The 12,908-nt window shown below is 47.8% G+C and overlaps 1 protein-coding gene across 15 annotated transcripts in view; it reads right to left on the reverse strand.

Annotated features, from left to right (window-relative positions):
* LOC122379073 overlaps nt 1-12,908 on the reverse strand; it is a 184,527-nt gene that overhangs the window by 71,696 nt on the left and 99,923 nt on the right. For all 15 annotated transcript variants that reach the window (XM_043360995.1, XM_043360990.1, XM_043360993.1 and 12 more), the window contains 3 exons: nt 4,432-4,529; nt 2,740-2,864; nt 633-797 (listed from right to left, as the gene is read on the reverse strand). In XM_043360995.1, the coding sequence (XP_043216930.1) occupies nt 633-797; nt 2,740-2,864; nt 4,432-4,529 (388 nt within the window). The remainder of the gene's footprint in view (nt 1-632; nt 798-2,739; nt 2,865-4,431; nt 4,530-12,908) is intronic.

A 12,908-nucleotide genomic window follows, 5' to 3' on the forward strand; every position in this document is an offset into this window, starting at 1 on the left:
TTCCAGAGATCAGTTTATTGAAGGACTTCTGAGAACTAACCCACAACTTCGTACATCATCATTTAATGATCCATCAATAAAACGGGCCGCGCTATTGAACTTCTGAATATGAACGAAGGCATGACCGAGTTATGTGCAGCATTTCAGGGTTTGCAGCTTGTGGCGGTTTCCTGCATGGCAGAGCTAGGCACGGCAATGAAATTAATATGCCGAAACGGAGGAAATGTAGGAGTACTTAAACTGCAGCACATTGATCTCACAACCTTAAATGAGATACCGTGATGGCCGGGGTCGTTCTATGTGCAACTGCACATACATATACAAGGTTGCCGTTTCAATGACATGCCAGCGCTACTGAGCTTTCACGACACGACAAAGTTCATACATAGGTCCTTTTATTTATTTTCTTATCTCAATTCGCATTATGCCACCTGCGATGGAAACGCACATGCACAACAAAGAATTGTGCAGTGCTCCTAATTCTCAGGCTTGCAGCCATCATGACGCTCGTCGCTCATCTTCCCTTATAATGAAATGGAATATACTCCGGTCGATTAGACCCTATACCTGCAGCAGCTATGAACACCTCATCATACTCTACCTGCAGCAACAGTATCCTCACTAGACCCTACCTGCAGGAGCTGGGGGTGCGTGGAGCCGTTGAACTCGCTGACCATGGCGTTAGCGGCGTGCAGCTGCTGTACGTAGGCGTTGTGGGCGTCGAAATAGGCGGCCAGCGTGGCGTTACTCGGAGAGGAGACGTGAGACCGGTAGGCGTCCGAGTACACCCGGTGACACTGGAAACATGGCAGCAATAAATATTGTGGTGCTGGAATTTGGAAACATGGCAGCAATAAACATCTTGGCACTGGAAACATGGCAGCAATAAACATTGCGGTGCTGGAAACAGGACAGCAATAAACATTGTGGTGCTGGAAACGGGGCAGGAATATACACTGTGGCACTGGAAACGGGTTAGAAATAAACATTGTTTGACTGGAAACGGGACAGAAATTACACTATGGCAATGGAAACGGGACAAAACTAGTGACACTCATGAGAACGGGTCAGAAACACATGTTGTGACACTTGAAACGAGAACAGAATTCACACTGGTATACTGAAAACGAGAGCAGTAATACATAACGCCACTAAAAATGGACCATAATCTGAAATGCACACCCGCGCCCCACTTCATAGCCCCCTCCCGTTTTTCTACAATAACTTCCAAACCGCTTGATGTATCGACGCCAAACTTTCAGTACCTTTGGCTGCATCAATTTGACACCTTGTGTCAAAATATGAACTTCTTAGCTACCATAGGTCGGCCGGAAATGATGTCGGAGTGACGTCATGTTCGGCCTATTTCGACGCAAAACATTGAACCCCGGCAATCGCTCTCAAGAGCTCAGTTCTTAAGCTAGCTTCAACTTCTTTGCATGAGAGGACTAAGAATTGACTGCGCTATCAAACTGCTATCTCAGATTTTCAGTTTTGAAAATTTCGAAAATTATATATAACAAAATACAAAAATAATTTTTCTTTATTTTTTTCAATTATTTTTTTACTTAAAACCGGAATACATATGATAGAACACATGGTTATGACTTACTATAGCAAGTTTTAGCTAGATATCTTCAAAAATAGTCAAGTTATACGCATTATTGCAAAAAATCACATTTATAAATTTTTCAAATCAATTTTTCAGTGCGTTTTTGATATCGTAGGCACCAATATAAATAGCACCATCGTGTTCCTGAGCTCAAACTGCATCCGATAGACATGTTTCTTTGTTGAAAAATTTCAACTTTGAAATTTGACCTTCTTTGACCTGAAAGTGACCTGACTTCAGCTATATTCAGATGAAAATGGCCTCAAATGACACAGGCGACACCGAATTCGAAATCTATGGCCTAAATGGACCATAAAACATATGTCACGTGACCGACTTATGACATAAGATTTCCGTGACCTATGATGACCTGACCCTGACCTGAAAATCAAAGTACAAGTTTGGTACCATCAGGGTATCTAAAGCATCTATTCACGAGTGTGTAAACCAAAAATCAATCTGATCTAACTTGTAAGACGGCAGCCAGAGCCCAAAAAGTGAACAAGCCAAATATCGATAATTTTTACTTATGAAATTAGGTTTTGCTCAACAGTTTGTTCCGGGGCTATCAGATGCCGTTTGAATTTTGACGATCGGCCAGTAGTTTCGGAGTTAGGAGGGGGCTGTGAATAGCCCCCCCCCCCCCAGTTGTTATACACAGACCCCAGTGGGGCGCGGGTTAAGAATGAAAATGGGAAGTGTTGGAAGTGTTGGAAAAAAAGAAATGTTGCTACACATGCCAATTTATGACACCACAATCCACATACAACAGCTCAGATCCCACACAACGGGTCAGGGACCAAAATATGTACTCATATAACGGCTGAGAATCCCACATATGCAAGCTCACAGCCTGAACCGTACATCAAGCGCGTTAAACCACATACAATGCGCGCTGAATCGCAGATATCGCGGGACGAACCAGATGCGGATTATCCCGAGAGATGTGGTTTCACCTCCACTTAATTGTCGGGCGTTCTGAGCGAACGCGGCAGCTGAGGAACAAAGCAGAGCGACTGCATGCCAGTCTGTCTCGGCGGCACTGGAGACCGAATGGAGCCGCGGCCGGCAGCTCCGGCGGTATAACAACTAGGCACCTGACGGAAAAAACATCGCTCCGTACTCACCTTCTGAAGCATTTCGTCCGTTTTCAATAGGATTGCCTCGTAGCTTTCCTTATGCATGAATATTTTCTTGCTCTGTATTTTTCTATGGAAAGACTTCTCGACAATAGCTCGTGAAACCTGACGCCCTGTGGGGGAAAACATTCCGTCAGAAGTGGGTGTCTATGCATCACAACTCAAGCAGACTCTGAACGGCTGTGTGCTGCTGGTTCATTCATCATGCAGGACCTGACACGAGCATGTACTACTTTTTCGGTCGTTTTTCATCCGAAATATTTCATTTCATAAGTTGAAAAGTAACTAAGCACTTATCAATAAGAAAAAATTTGCATTATGTTGTTTGTATTCGACCGTCTTTTACAAGCACTGTCTACATATCTAATAAGAAAAAGTCGTGAAATGGCTGAACAGAAAGAAGCATCATTAAATTTGAGAAGAGTAGGTAAGAGCACCTCTGGCACTAATTCAGACCGTATCCGTTCAGCACTTCGTCAAATGATACCAGAAGAAGAATGCGGCAACGGGAGTTCCGGATACTTTCTTTGATAAGGCCATTCCATTCTGAGTCACAATTGAGCAGTTCCATTCTGCTCTATAGTTTGCCGCCAGCAGTTGAGTAAAGTCCTGCTTGAGAACGGCCCGAGTGATGGAAGTCATATCACAGAGCAGTTCAGAATAGGGCCGTGTCTGACCATCTGCATAATATGTGCATTGTGCATCGACTGGCCGAGAGCGGCCCAGGGAATCGATAGCGTCTGCACGTTACTTGGTGGCAAAGGCCGTAGCGGCTCGGCGCTCAATCTGCCGTGCCGAAAATCAGAGCATCGAGGCTGAACAAGTAGCTCGGTGATGGCGCCGCCACTCATGGATGAAGGAGAGGCCGGAAATGGGTTCAGTTTCTAGTATGCATGTTCGCCATCAGGTGTGGTAATGGTAGAGGCATGCATGATAGCGTAGTGATAATAACCGTCACTTATCAGCATAAATCATTGCCCGCAGATTCCTCTATCTTATCATTAGGAAGACAACAACATCGTGATAAATAAACAAGTGTTGTGATTTGTTGTTTGGAATAATGTTTTAAGTAAATTTATAGACGTTTTAATGTCGCACATACTACTTTGGTGTGCTAGGGTGCTGCCGATGAACTATTGCCACAATGCAAAAAACATCATGTAGGTGCATAGCTTGATATCCACCGCGATATCTGTCACCTTGGTGGAGCACTCCATCCACCGCACTGTATCAGGATTTCAGGTGTGCCATGTTCATTGCACATACGGTGCACCAGGTGGGTGGGACAATGGAGTCTTGGCTGGAAGGTGAGCACGCATGACATTTCACGACGGAGCGACCCAGTGGCTAGAGATACAGGACGAGCACTGGAAAATTCATTCCAACCCCGCTCACACAAGCCGGACAGGAGCCCATACATGTTTCTCTAGAAACAGTTATGTTCATCCGCTTAGACATAACGGTTACATATCTATTATACAAATATTAAATACTTATGTTAGAATAGTTTGTACGGCTCAACATAGACATGATTCGTACCTAATTATGCATGTGTTATGAAGGTTATGTAAGTGACAGTAAATTGTGATATTCAGTGACAGTGTATATACGAGTATGTACTACATGCCTAGTGTACGCGATATACACGGTTGCAAAGTATCGTAGACAATTGTTACGTACCGTAGACAGTGGCTATGTCGGCGTGCATCTGACTGTCGGACTCGACCTCTTGGAGAAGCGACTCCCAGGTCTGGAACAGTGAGCTGCTGCACGGTGGTCTGGAAACCGTAATTCATGGGCGGTCAGATAGCTCACTCAGCTGCTGCACGGTGGACTGGGAACAGTAAAACATGGGCGATCAGTTACGACACATCCAACAGTAAGCTGCTGCACGGTAGCACAGTACGACAGTTTATGAGAAACCGCCAGGAGGTCCAAATAGTGCATGGCGGCATGGCGGCCTGTGGACAATACATACAACAGTAGTCCTTACAAATTAGCCTTAACAATTAGCTTCTGCACTGAGATTTGGGGATAGTACCTGTTCACTTCTATACCTTAGGCGAGTAGGAATGACCCTATTGGCGTGGTTCTAATGCTGCTCTGCATTTTTTTCCGAGTGCATTCTCCTGTGTCAGCCGGTATAAAGTATAGGTAATTTAGGCATGTGTGAATTGGTGGAACCCCTGCATATACGAATATATCACCCAGTGGGACCACTCTATCCCAGTTGAACCCTCTGTGTCAGCCAGTGAGACCCCTCTTTGTCAGTTGGACGGACCCTCTCTAAGTTACTTCCCTCTTATGACAGTTGGTTGACCCCCCTCTGTCGTCGGTAAACGTTCGGCCGTTGGCCAGTTTGGCCCCGTCCGACCCAGTCGTAGTGTTGACCCTGGAGAAGCGCCAGTTCGCAGTATTGTGGCCAGCTGTGGGTACAGACACTGGCCACAAGAGACGGAAGGAGCGGAGGGGAGGGGCCAGAGACGAGCCCCTCTCCGGTCAGAGCTGCCGCTGCACTAGGTGCTGAGGTCTAAGGAACGTTGGGACAAAGGAGGCAGTACAGGGGCGAGGAGGGGGAGGGGGGTGGGCCGCTGCCATGGGCCTAAGATCAGCCATACGATGGAGGATGTGGGATACACCCTAATGAATCATTAGGTACCCCAACTCAGCACATTTGTCCACCCCTGCTAATGATGTATTGAGTAAGAGAATGATAGGCGTACACGACATAAGGTAAAGGAAGTTGGGCAGCGAAAGAAGACTGGATGGTCTTATAAAAGAAGTAACATTACTTGAAATGAGGTGGGATAGGAGCAAAATGAAATAAAAAAGGTTTGCCAGCATAACATTTGCAGTTTTACATTAACTTTTGAGAACGGCAGGGACGTCTATTTCCGGAGCGGGCAGTGCATTACCAATATAGGTACTCTTCTATGCTGTTAGAAGTCTTTCTCTGAGGCGCAAGTTGAGTTAGTCCGCCAAGCTATTCCCCAATACAGGCCAGGTGCAGGTATCGAGAAGTTATCGTCACTTAGCCCACCACTTTATCATCATCGGGAGTCACCGGAAGGAAGGGCTGATCATCCTTCAGTCCCTCCCGAGTAAACGGGCGAGGTCTCCCTGGAATCGATCAAAGGAGAAGGGCCCGTCCACCAGCCGTCACAGTTGTGCTCCACCGCCGTCGTGGTCGTGACTGGGCAAACACGACTGGAGTGAGCGTGGCCCGTCCACCGGCTCTTCCCGAGTTCTCAGTTGAAGTGCTCAGACGCCAGCCCGGTTCTGCAGCTTGAGGTAAACACGACCCACTGCCGGGGATGAAGACGGCGGCAGTCGGCGCAGCGCGTCCCTCGGGAACCGGTTATCCTCCCATCGGGACCGCTGTTTGCCCGCCGACCGAGTCTGACCGGTGTGCATCATCGCCGCCATCTTGGTATGACCACCAGCAGGTGGGGGCAGTTACAAAGTGACGCTGATCGGGCAATAGAGGCACCAGGGGAAATACATCTGGATTATTTGTAAACAACATTGACGACTAGCAGCCAACCAAACCAAATTAAGTTTTCTGACATAAAACCTGATGAACGGTGCAAAAGTTGTCGGAAGTAGGTAAAAGTTTTTTTTTTTGGTGATTCAAGTCCTTGTTTTGTACCTAAACTGCTACCAACAACTATAACTAGTTATGGTGAAAATTGACTTGTTTGAGCTTCAACTTAGAACTTACTACACACAGAAAAATATTGACACCGTTAGCGGTGTAATTGCACAGTACATATCTGAGCACTTGAGGAAAGTTAATTTAGTCCCTTCCCCGCTTAAATTACTCGCGCTTCCAAATGAACACCAGGAAGAAGGTAATAGAACACTGTTAGGAGGGTTGGGTGTTTTACTACATGTAGCAAAACACCCAACCCTCCTAACAGTGTTCAGTGTTCTGCTCAGATATGTACTGTGCAATTACACCGCTAACGGTGTTAATATTTTTCTGTGTGTAGGGTAAACGTATCACCTTTAATGCCATTTGGATTATAGCGTGGAGAAGGGGAGAGAGAAAGAGCGAGAGAGAAAGAGAGAGAGAGAGAGAGAGAGAGAGAGAGAGAGAGAGAGAGAGAGAGAGAGAGAGAGAGAGAGAGAGAGAGAGAGAGAGAGAGAGGAGTGGAATCGCTCTAAAAAATAGATCGTCAGCCAATAAGCCCTACTGCCACTGCCTCCCACAGCACGGCACACAGCACGCCGCTCCCCCTAGGAGACTGGCTCCTCCGGCACTAGCGCTCTTCCCTGGGGCGCTCGCCCAACTGAGGCATAACGAAGTCAACACTCGAACGCCCGCACTTGACCCGCGGCGACGAGGGGAGCGACCGGCGCTCAGGGCGAAATGAGCTGCGGCGAACGCGCCGGCAGAGCCAGTTGTTTGCGTCGAAAAGAATTGAGAGAAAACTGCGAGGTCGCCTTGGGCTTTGAAACTTTCAAGTGGACATTTTTCTGTTACATGGATGGATGATCAGAATAATTGTATTCCTATGCGAATTGCGAGGCGTACGGAAATTTTTACGTTGTGGGTAACGTTTTTCTTTTGAATGATGAGATGCACGAGTGTGATTTTAACAATACCGGGCGAAGTAATTTAAGCCAGAATGAAAGTGTTCCAGTCTCAGTGCATTGCGACTTTTTCTGCTTTTCCCCACAGTACAGATTGGGGTAGTTAGCTGTCAAAAGTGGTTATTTGTCCTTTGTTTTCTGTCATAGCCACTTAATTTTCATCCTTCCGTTCAACAAAAAATGTTGTGCATGTTCGCTATAAGTCCTGAATTGTGATTCCAACCAAAGCATCCCTAGGTATGGCTTATAACATCAACTTCAAGCTGATGCTCAGATTCTTTGCGCCAAGAATTGTTACAGGTAACTATCCGCCTTATCCACCGGCCCCGGTATAAAAAGTGACGCGTTCTATTGAACCGTCGACAGCTGAGACTCAGCTGCCATGGTGACAGTGTTGATGATGGGCCGAATCCGACAGGCGGAGGGTAAGTTATTAGATGTACCGGTGCACTGACTGGATGATGTCGCAGTCAGTGACATTACGTCACGACTCAGGCAGTAGACATGTCAAAGGCGATGTGGATAGGTCAACTCTGATGAGCAATCCATTGATTTATGTTGCTCTTTCAAAAGAGCAGGCGGAGCTCTGCATTAGAGTTAACTTTATACCGATGCATAATCTTTAGAGCTGATTATAACGTCCTGCAGGCTGCTGTATAGGTAGGTAGTTTATCCTCCCCCACCTGCGATCGATGGCCGCAGAAAGCCGGTGCATGTCGCGAAGCCGTAAGCGCCGCAGTCGCCACAGACTTATCGATTTAGTGGTGTCCAGCTGACCACCTTCCGCGATTTGGTGTCCTGCAGACTGCCTGCCACGCTTTGGTGGAATCTAGGTGACCGCGTGCCACATTTCGGTGCCATCCAGGCGACCGCTTGCAGGGGTTCCGTAACTTAGTGCTGGCTGTGGCCTTCCCCGCACACTGCACACAACTCCCGGCCCGGCACACCTGCTGTGGCGATCTATGTGCCTTCAAGGTGCAGCTACGCATTCGGTCGAGTAGAGCATGAATCATGCTATGCCGTTGACCTTTGACCTTGTCCGTTGCATCAGCGGTGACCATGGCTATGTGAGTTAGTGAAAAAACTTTGCTGTTGCCGACAAGGATGATACAAACAGCAGTCTTAGTTTTGCGTGAAATGATCATTCTCGAATTAGGAATCTGGTCCCAACTCTGTGGGTTTATTTCAAATTATAAAATGCGTAAGTTCTATTTGCATAGTCGCTCTAAGTTTTGCAACTTAGAGCGGCTATGCGACTGCCAGAATTTGACTGAAACTACGCTACGATAAAGCATCCATAATACGGTCCATTGTAATTAGAAACTACAGGATGTGTGGTCAGATTTAGGTTACTAAGAACTCAACTCAGGAAGTAAGCAATGCCATAAAAGCTCCAGTTGTCCCTATCGGAGCTCTGTAAAGGCACAGACTAGCTGTAATGTCGGAATCAACTAGCCGTGACACCGGGACAGACTAGCCGTGACGCCAGCTCCAGCCAGCCGTGACGCCAGCTCAGACCAATCTCAACGCTAGCACGGGCTAGCCGTAATGCAACCGTGGACGAGTCGCGACGCCAGTACGCTGACGTGACAAGGCAGCGTCACTCGTGGAAAACATCAGACGGACGCCCACCCATCACGCTACGCCTCAGCTGGCGTGCTTTAATCCCGGTAGTTAATGCATGTTTTGGTTGTTCACTTTGTGTGACTAGCAGTGCCGGTGTGGGGTCTGGTTGGGGGTCAGCTCCCGACCGACGAATGATTCATCATAAGCACACGGCGCCCGCTGGCACCCCATGTCTGACCGCGCCCCTGGACAGGTGTATTCTCAGGTCCGACACGATACTTTATCGTGATTAGCTCTACTCGCACCCCGTCTGCATGTTACACCAATCAGACTTTCATTGATCTGCTGCAAGTTCAGTGGACAGTCGCGTCTGCAATCAGCTGATGTATCATTATGTATTCACGAGCGCCGGTTTCATTGGTTGGTGAACGGCGTATCCGTAATCGATTACCGGAGCAGCTCCAGTGACCTATAGAGGGCCCAGAGCGACGGCCAGGAGCTGTAAGTATGCAGTAGCCATAAGTCTGGACAGTGGACGCCCAGCTAAGATAGCTTGCTACGTAATGTTATAATAAATAATACAGGATAGAATATATAATTGTGCTTGCCTTACCAAGGGTGTCCCAAAAGTAAGGTCATGATTTAAAACTTAACCCGCGCACCGACGGGGGGGGCGGATATCCGCCCCCCCCCTGAGGTTTTTCGCAAATAGCGGGAAAACCGCGGCGCGTAGCGCCGCGAAATTTGGTATGACTATAACCTCATCAATTTTACACATAGTGTGCAAGTTTGAACTTCCTACCTTTTAAGGTCAGGTCATCAGGTCACTTTGAATGACCCAACCTCAAGTCACTTTTTTGCAACTTTGTCACCGTGCCACAGCTACAGTAGATGTTGGAGGCCTTTGAAAGTCGCAGGATATTATTAGGTCATTAGTAGCTACAATTTGTATATCTCGGAATTTTGATATCGGTGACCTAAGGTCAGGTCAATTTCGCGACCTCCCCATTATAAGTCAATGGGGGAAAAATCAACTCCCTGTTTTTACCACTAAAACGGGTCGGAATGGCTCCATTTACTTTACATGACTTCATATACGATCAACCTTCACTACCTTGAGGTCTGTTTTGCTGTTGGGCAGCTGTGAGGTCATGTGACGTCATCAAAGGTCACCAAAGGTTTTTGGCCAATAACTCCGTACAGGAACAAGATACAGACGCGTGGATGGTCTCATTGTGTTCAGCTCGTCAAGACGCATCGAATGATATACATGATGACCTCGAGGTCACGTGACCTGAGGTCAACCTTTGACCTTGACCTTTCGAGGTCAAAATATTTATCATTCGATGCGGATTGACGAGAGGATCACGATGATGCCCTTAGTTTGTTCCTATCTTGACTAATTCGAAAGTTATACGAGAAAAACTCTCTCAATATCTAGCGCCGCCATTTTGACTTTTTCGACCCCTGTGACGTCATCTTTGACCTGGCCTGAAAATGACCTTTGTAAAAATTGTAGATCTTGGCCGTGCGTATCCGATGCCGTTTACCGCTTGTCGCTATCTTGCTTCGTTCTCGAGATCTCAGGGGGGGGGGCGGTCATCCGCCCCCCCCCCGTCGGTGCGAAGTTGGCGCAGACCCCCGTCGGTGCGCGGGTTAAATATCTCGAGAAGTAAGAGTCCGAATCACTTCCAATTTTAACACGTGCAAGGTACATCCATAAAATTATTTTCTTGCATGCTTAAACCATTTTTGATCATAACTACACCGAGCAGTAGGCATAAAACTGAGAAGGTCGAAATTCACCTCTTATAGAGGGCCCGTCATTAAAACAAAGGGTAAATTAGCTTGGTGCTCTAATCTATCCTGTATAATGACATGTCGTTTGAGTCGTTTGCCCGATTCGGCCTCAACTCCGTCTAGCCGGTGTCCAGCCTAACTTTTGGCTCGGTAATCGAGCCCAGAAACGGTACCGAGCCCATAAGGGGCTCGGTACTGAACAGAACACCGGCTGTTTGGAGGAGACAGCTAACATGGAGGTTATGGCAGCTAACTATGGGAAGCTACTGGTGGGGGTGGTAGCGAGGGGATGGGGGCGGGGAATCTTCGCACTTGTTCACTACTCGGCGGAAAGAGAATCTTGCCAGCGTTGCCAAGCGTGCGCTTGATTTCTTAAGTCGTCTCTTCCTTATGACATAATTTGGTTCACTGGCCGTCTTTGACATTAAGGTTTTAATTTTTATATTTAACCAGTTTCGTACATACACTTACCCTTGTAAATATTTTCCATCGCCGACACGAACACATTACCTTTTACACCGGCAACGTAAGTCCATGGCACCCTGAGGCGCCCCTGTAGAAAACGGCGATGGTGGCGCCGCCTGTTAATTTGGCGGGTTGTGCCCCCGCCGCTGGGTGAGGCAGAGAGGCGCTGTCGTCGCCTGAACCTGAAAGTAATGTCATTCGCCCGGCAGCTAATGTCAATTGCACTAAAGTGAATTGATCATTAGCTTGGTGCTCTAATCTATCCTGTATAATGACATGTCGTTTGAGTCGTTTGCCCGATTCGGCCTCAACTCCGTCTAGCCGGTGTCCAGCCTAACTTTTGGCTCGGTAATCGAGCCCAGAAACGCCAAACGTTGCCCAAAGAACCTTTGGTGACCTTTGATGACGTCACATGACCTCACAGCTGCCCAACAGCAAAACAGACCTCAAGGTAGTGAAGGTTGATCGTATATGAAGTCATGTAAAGTAAATGGAGCCATTCCGACCCGTTTTAGTGGTAAAAACAGGGAGTTGATTTTTCCCCCATTGACTTATAATGGGGAGGTCGCGAAATTGACCTGACCTTAGGTCACCGATATCAAAATTCCGAGATATACAAATTGTAGCTACTAATGACCTAATAATATCCTGCGACTTTCAAAGGCCTCCGACATCTACTGTAGCTGTGGCACGGTGACAAAGTTGCAAAAAAGTGACTTGAGGTTGGGTCATTCAAAGTGACCTGATGACCTGACCTTAAAAGGTAGGAAGTTCAAACTTGCACACTATGTGTAAAATTGATGAGGTTATAGTCATACCAAATTTCGCGGCGCTACGCGCCGCGGTTTTCCCGCTATTTGCGAAAAACCTCAGGGGGGGGCGGATATCCGCCCCCCCCGTCGGTGCGCGGGTTAAGTTTTAAATCATGACCTTACTTTTGGGACACCCTTGGTAAGGCAAGCACAATTATATATTCTATCCTGTATTATTTATTATAACATTACGTAGCAAGCTATCTCAGCTGGGCGTCCACTGTCCAGACTTATGGCTACTGCATACTTACAGCTCCTGGCCGTCGCTCTGGGCCCTCTATAGGTCACTATTTCTTAACGACAGAGATTTAGGTCATTAAGAAGTCAGCCCAGGAAGTGAGCAATGCCATAAAAGCTCCAGTTGGCCTGATCGGAGCTCTGTCAAGGCGCAGACCAGCTGTATGTAACGTCGGGATTAACTTGCCGTGACACCGGGACAGACTAGCCGTGACGTCAGCTCGAGCCAGCCGTGACGCCACTTCGGACCAGCCGGGCCGTCACGTTAGCACGGACCAGCTAGCACGGACTAGTCGTGACGCTAGCTCAGACCTACTGCGACGCTAGCACGGACCACCCGTGATGCCAGCTCAGACCACCCGTGACGCTAGCAGGACCAGTCGTGACGCTAGCACGGACCAGTCGCAGCGTTAGCTCAGACCAAGCGTTCGCCAGCTCGGACCAGTCTCAACGCTAGCACGGGCTAGCCGTAATGCAACCGTGGACGAGTCGCGACGCCAGTACGCTGACGTGACAAGGCAGCGTCACTCGTGGAAAACATCAGACGGACGCTCACCCATCACGCTACGCCTCAGCTGGCGTGTTTTAATCCCGGTAGTTAATGCATGTTTTGGTTGTTCACTTTGTGTGACTAGTACTGCCGGTGTGGGGTCTGGTTGGGGGTTTGGCTCCCGGTCGACG

The sequence above is a fragment of the Amphibalanus amphitrite genome, unplaced genomic scaffold (genome assembly GCF_019059575.1).
Source record: "Amphibalanus amphitrite isolate SeventyFive unplaced genomic scaffold, NRLGWU_Aamphi_draft 000070F_arrow, whole genome shotgun sequence".
NCBI classification, from domain to species: Eukaryota; Metazoa; Arthropoda; class Thecostraca; order Balanomorpha; family Balanidae; genus Amphibalanus; species Amphibalanus amphitrite.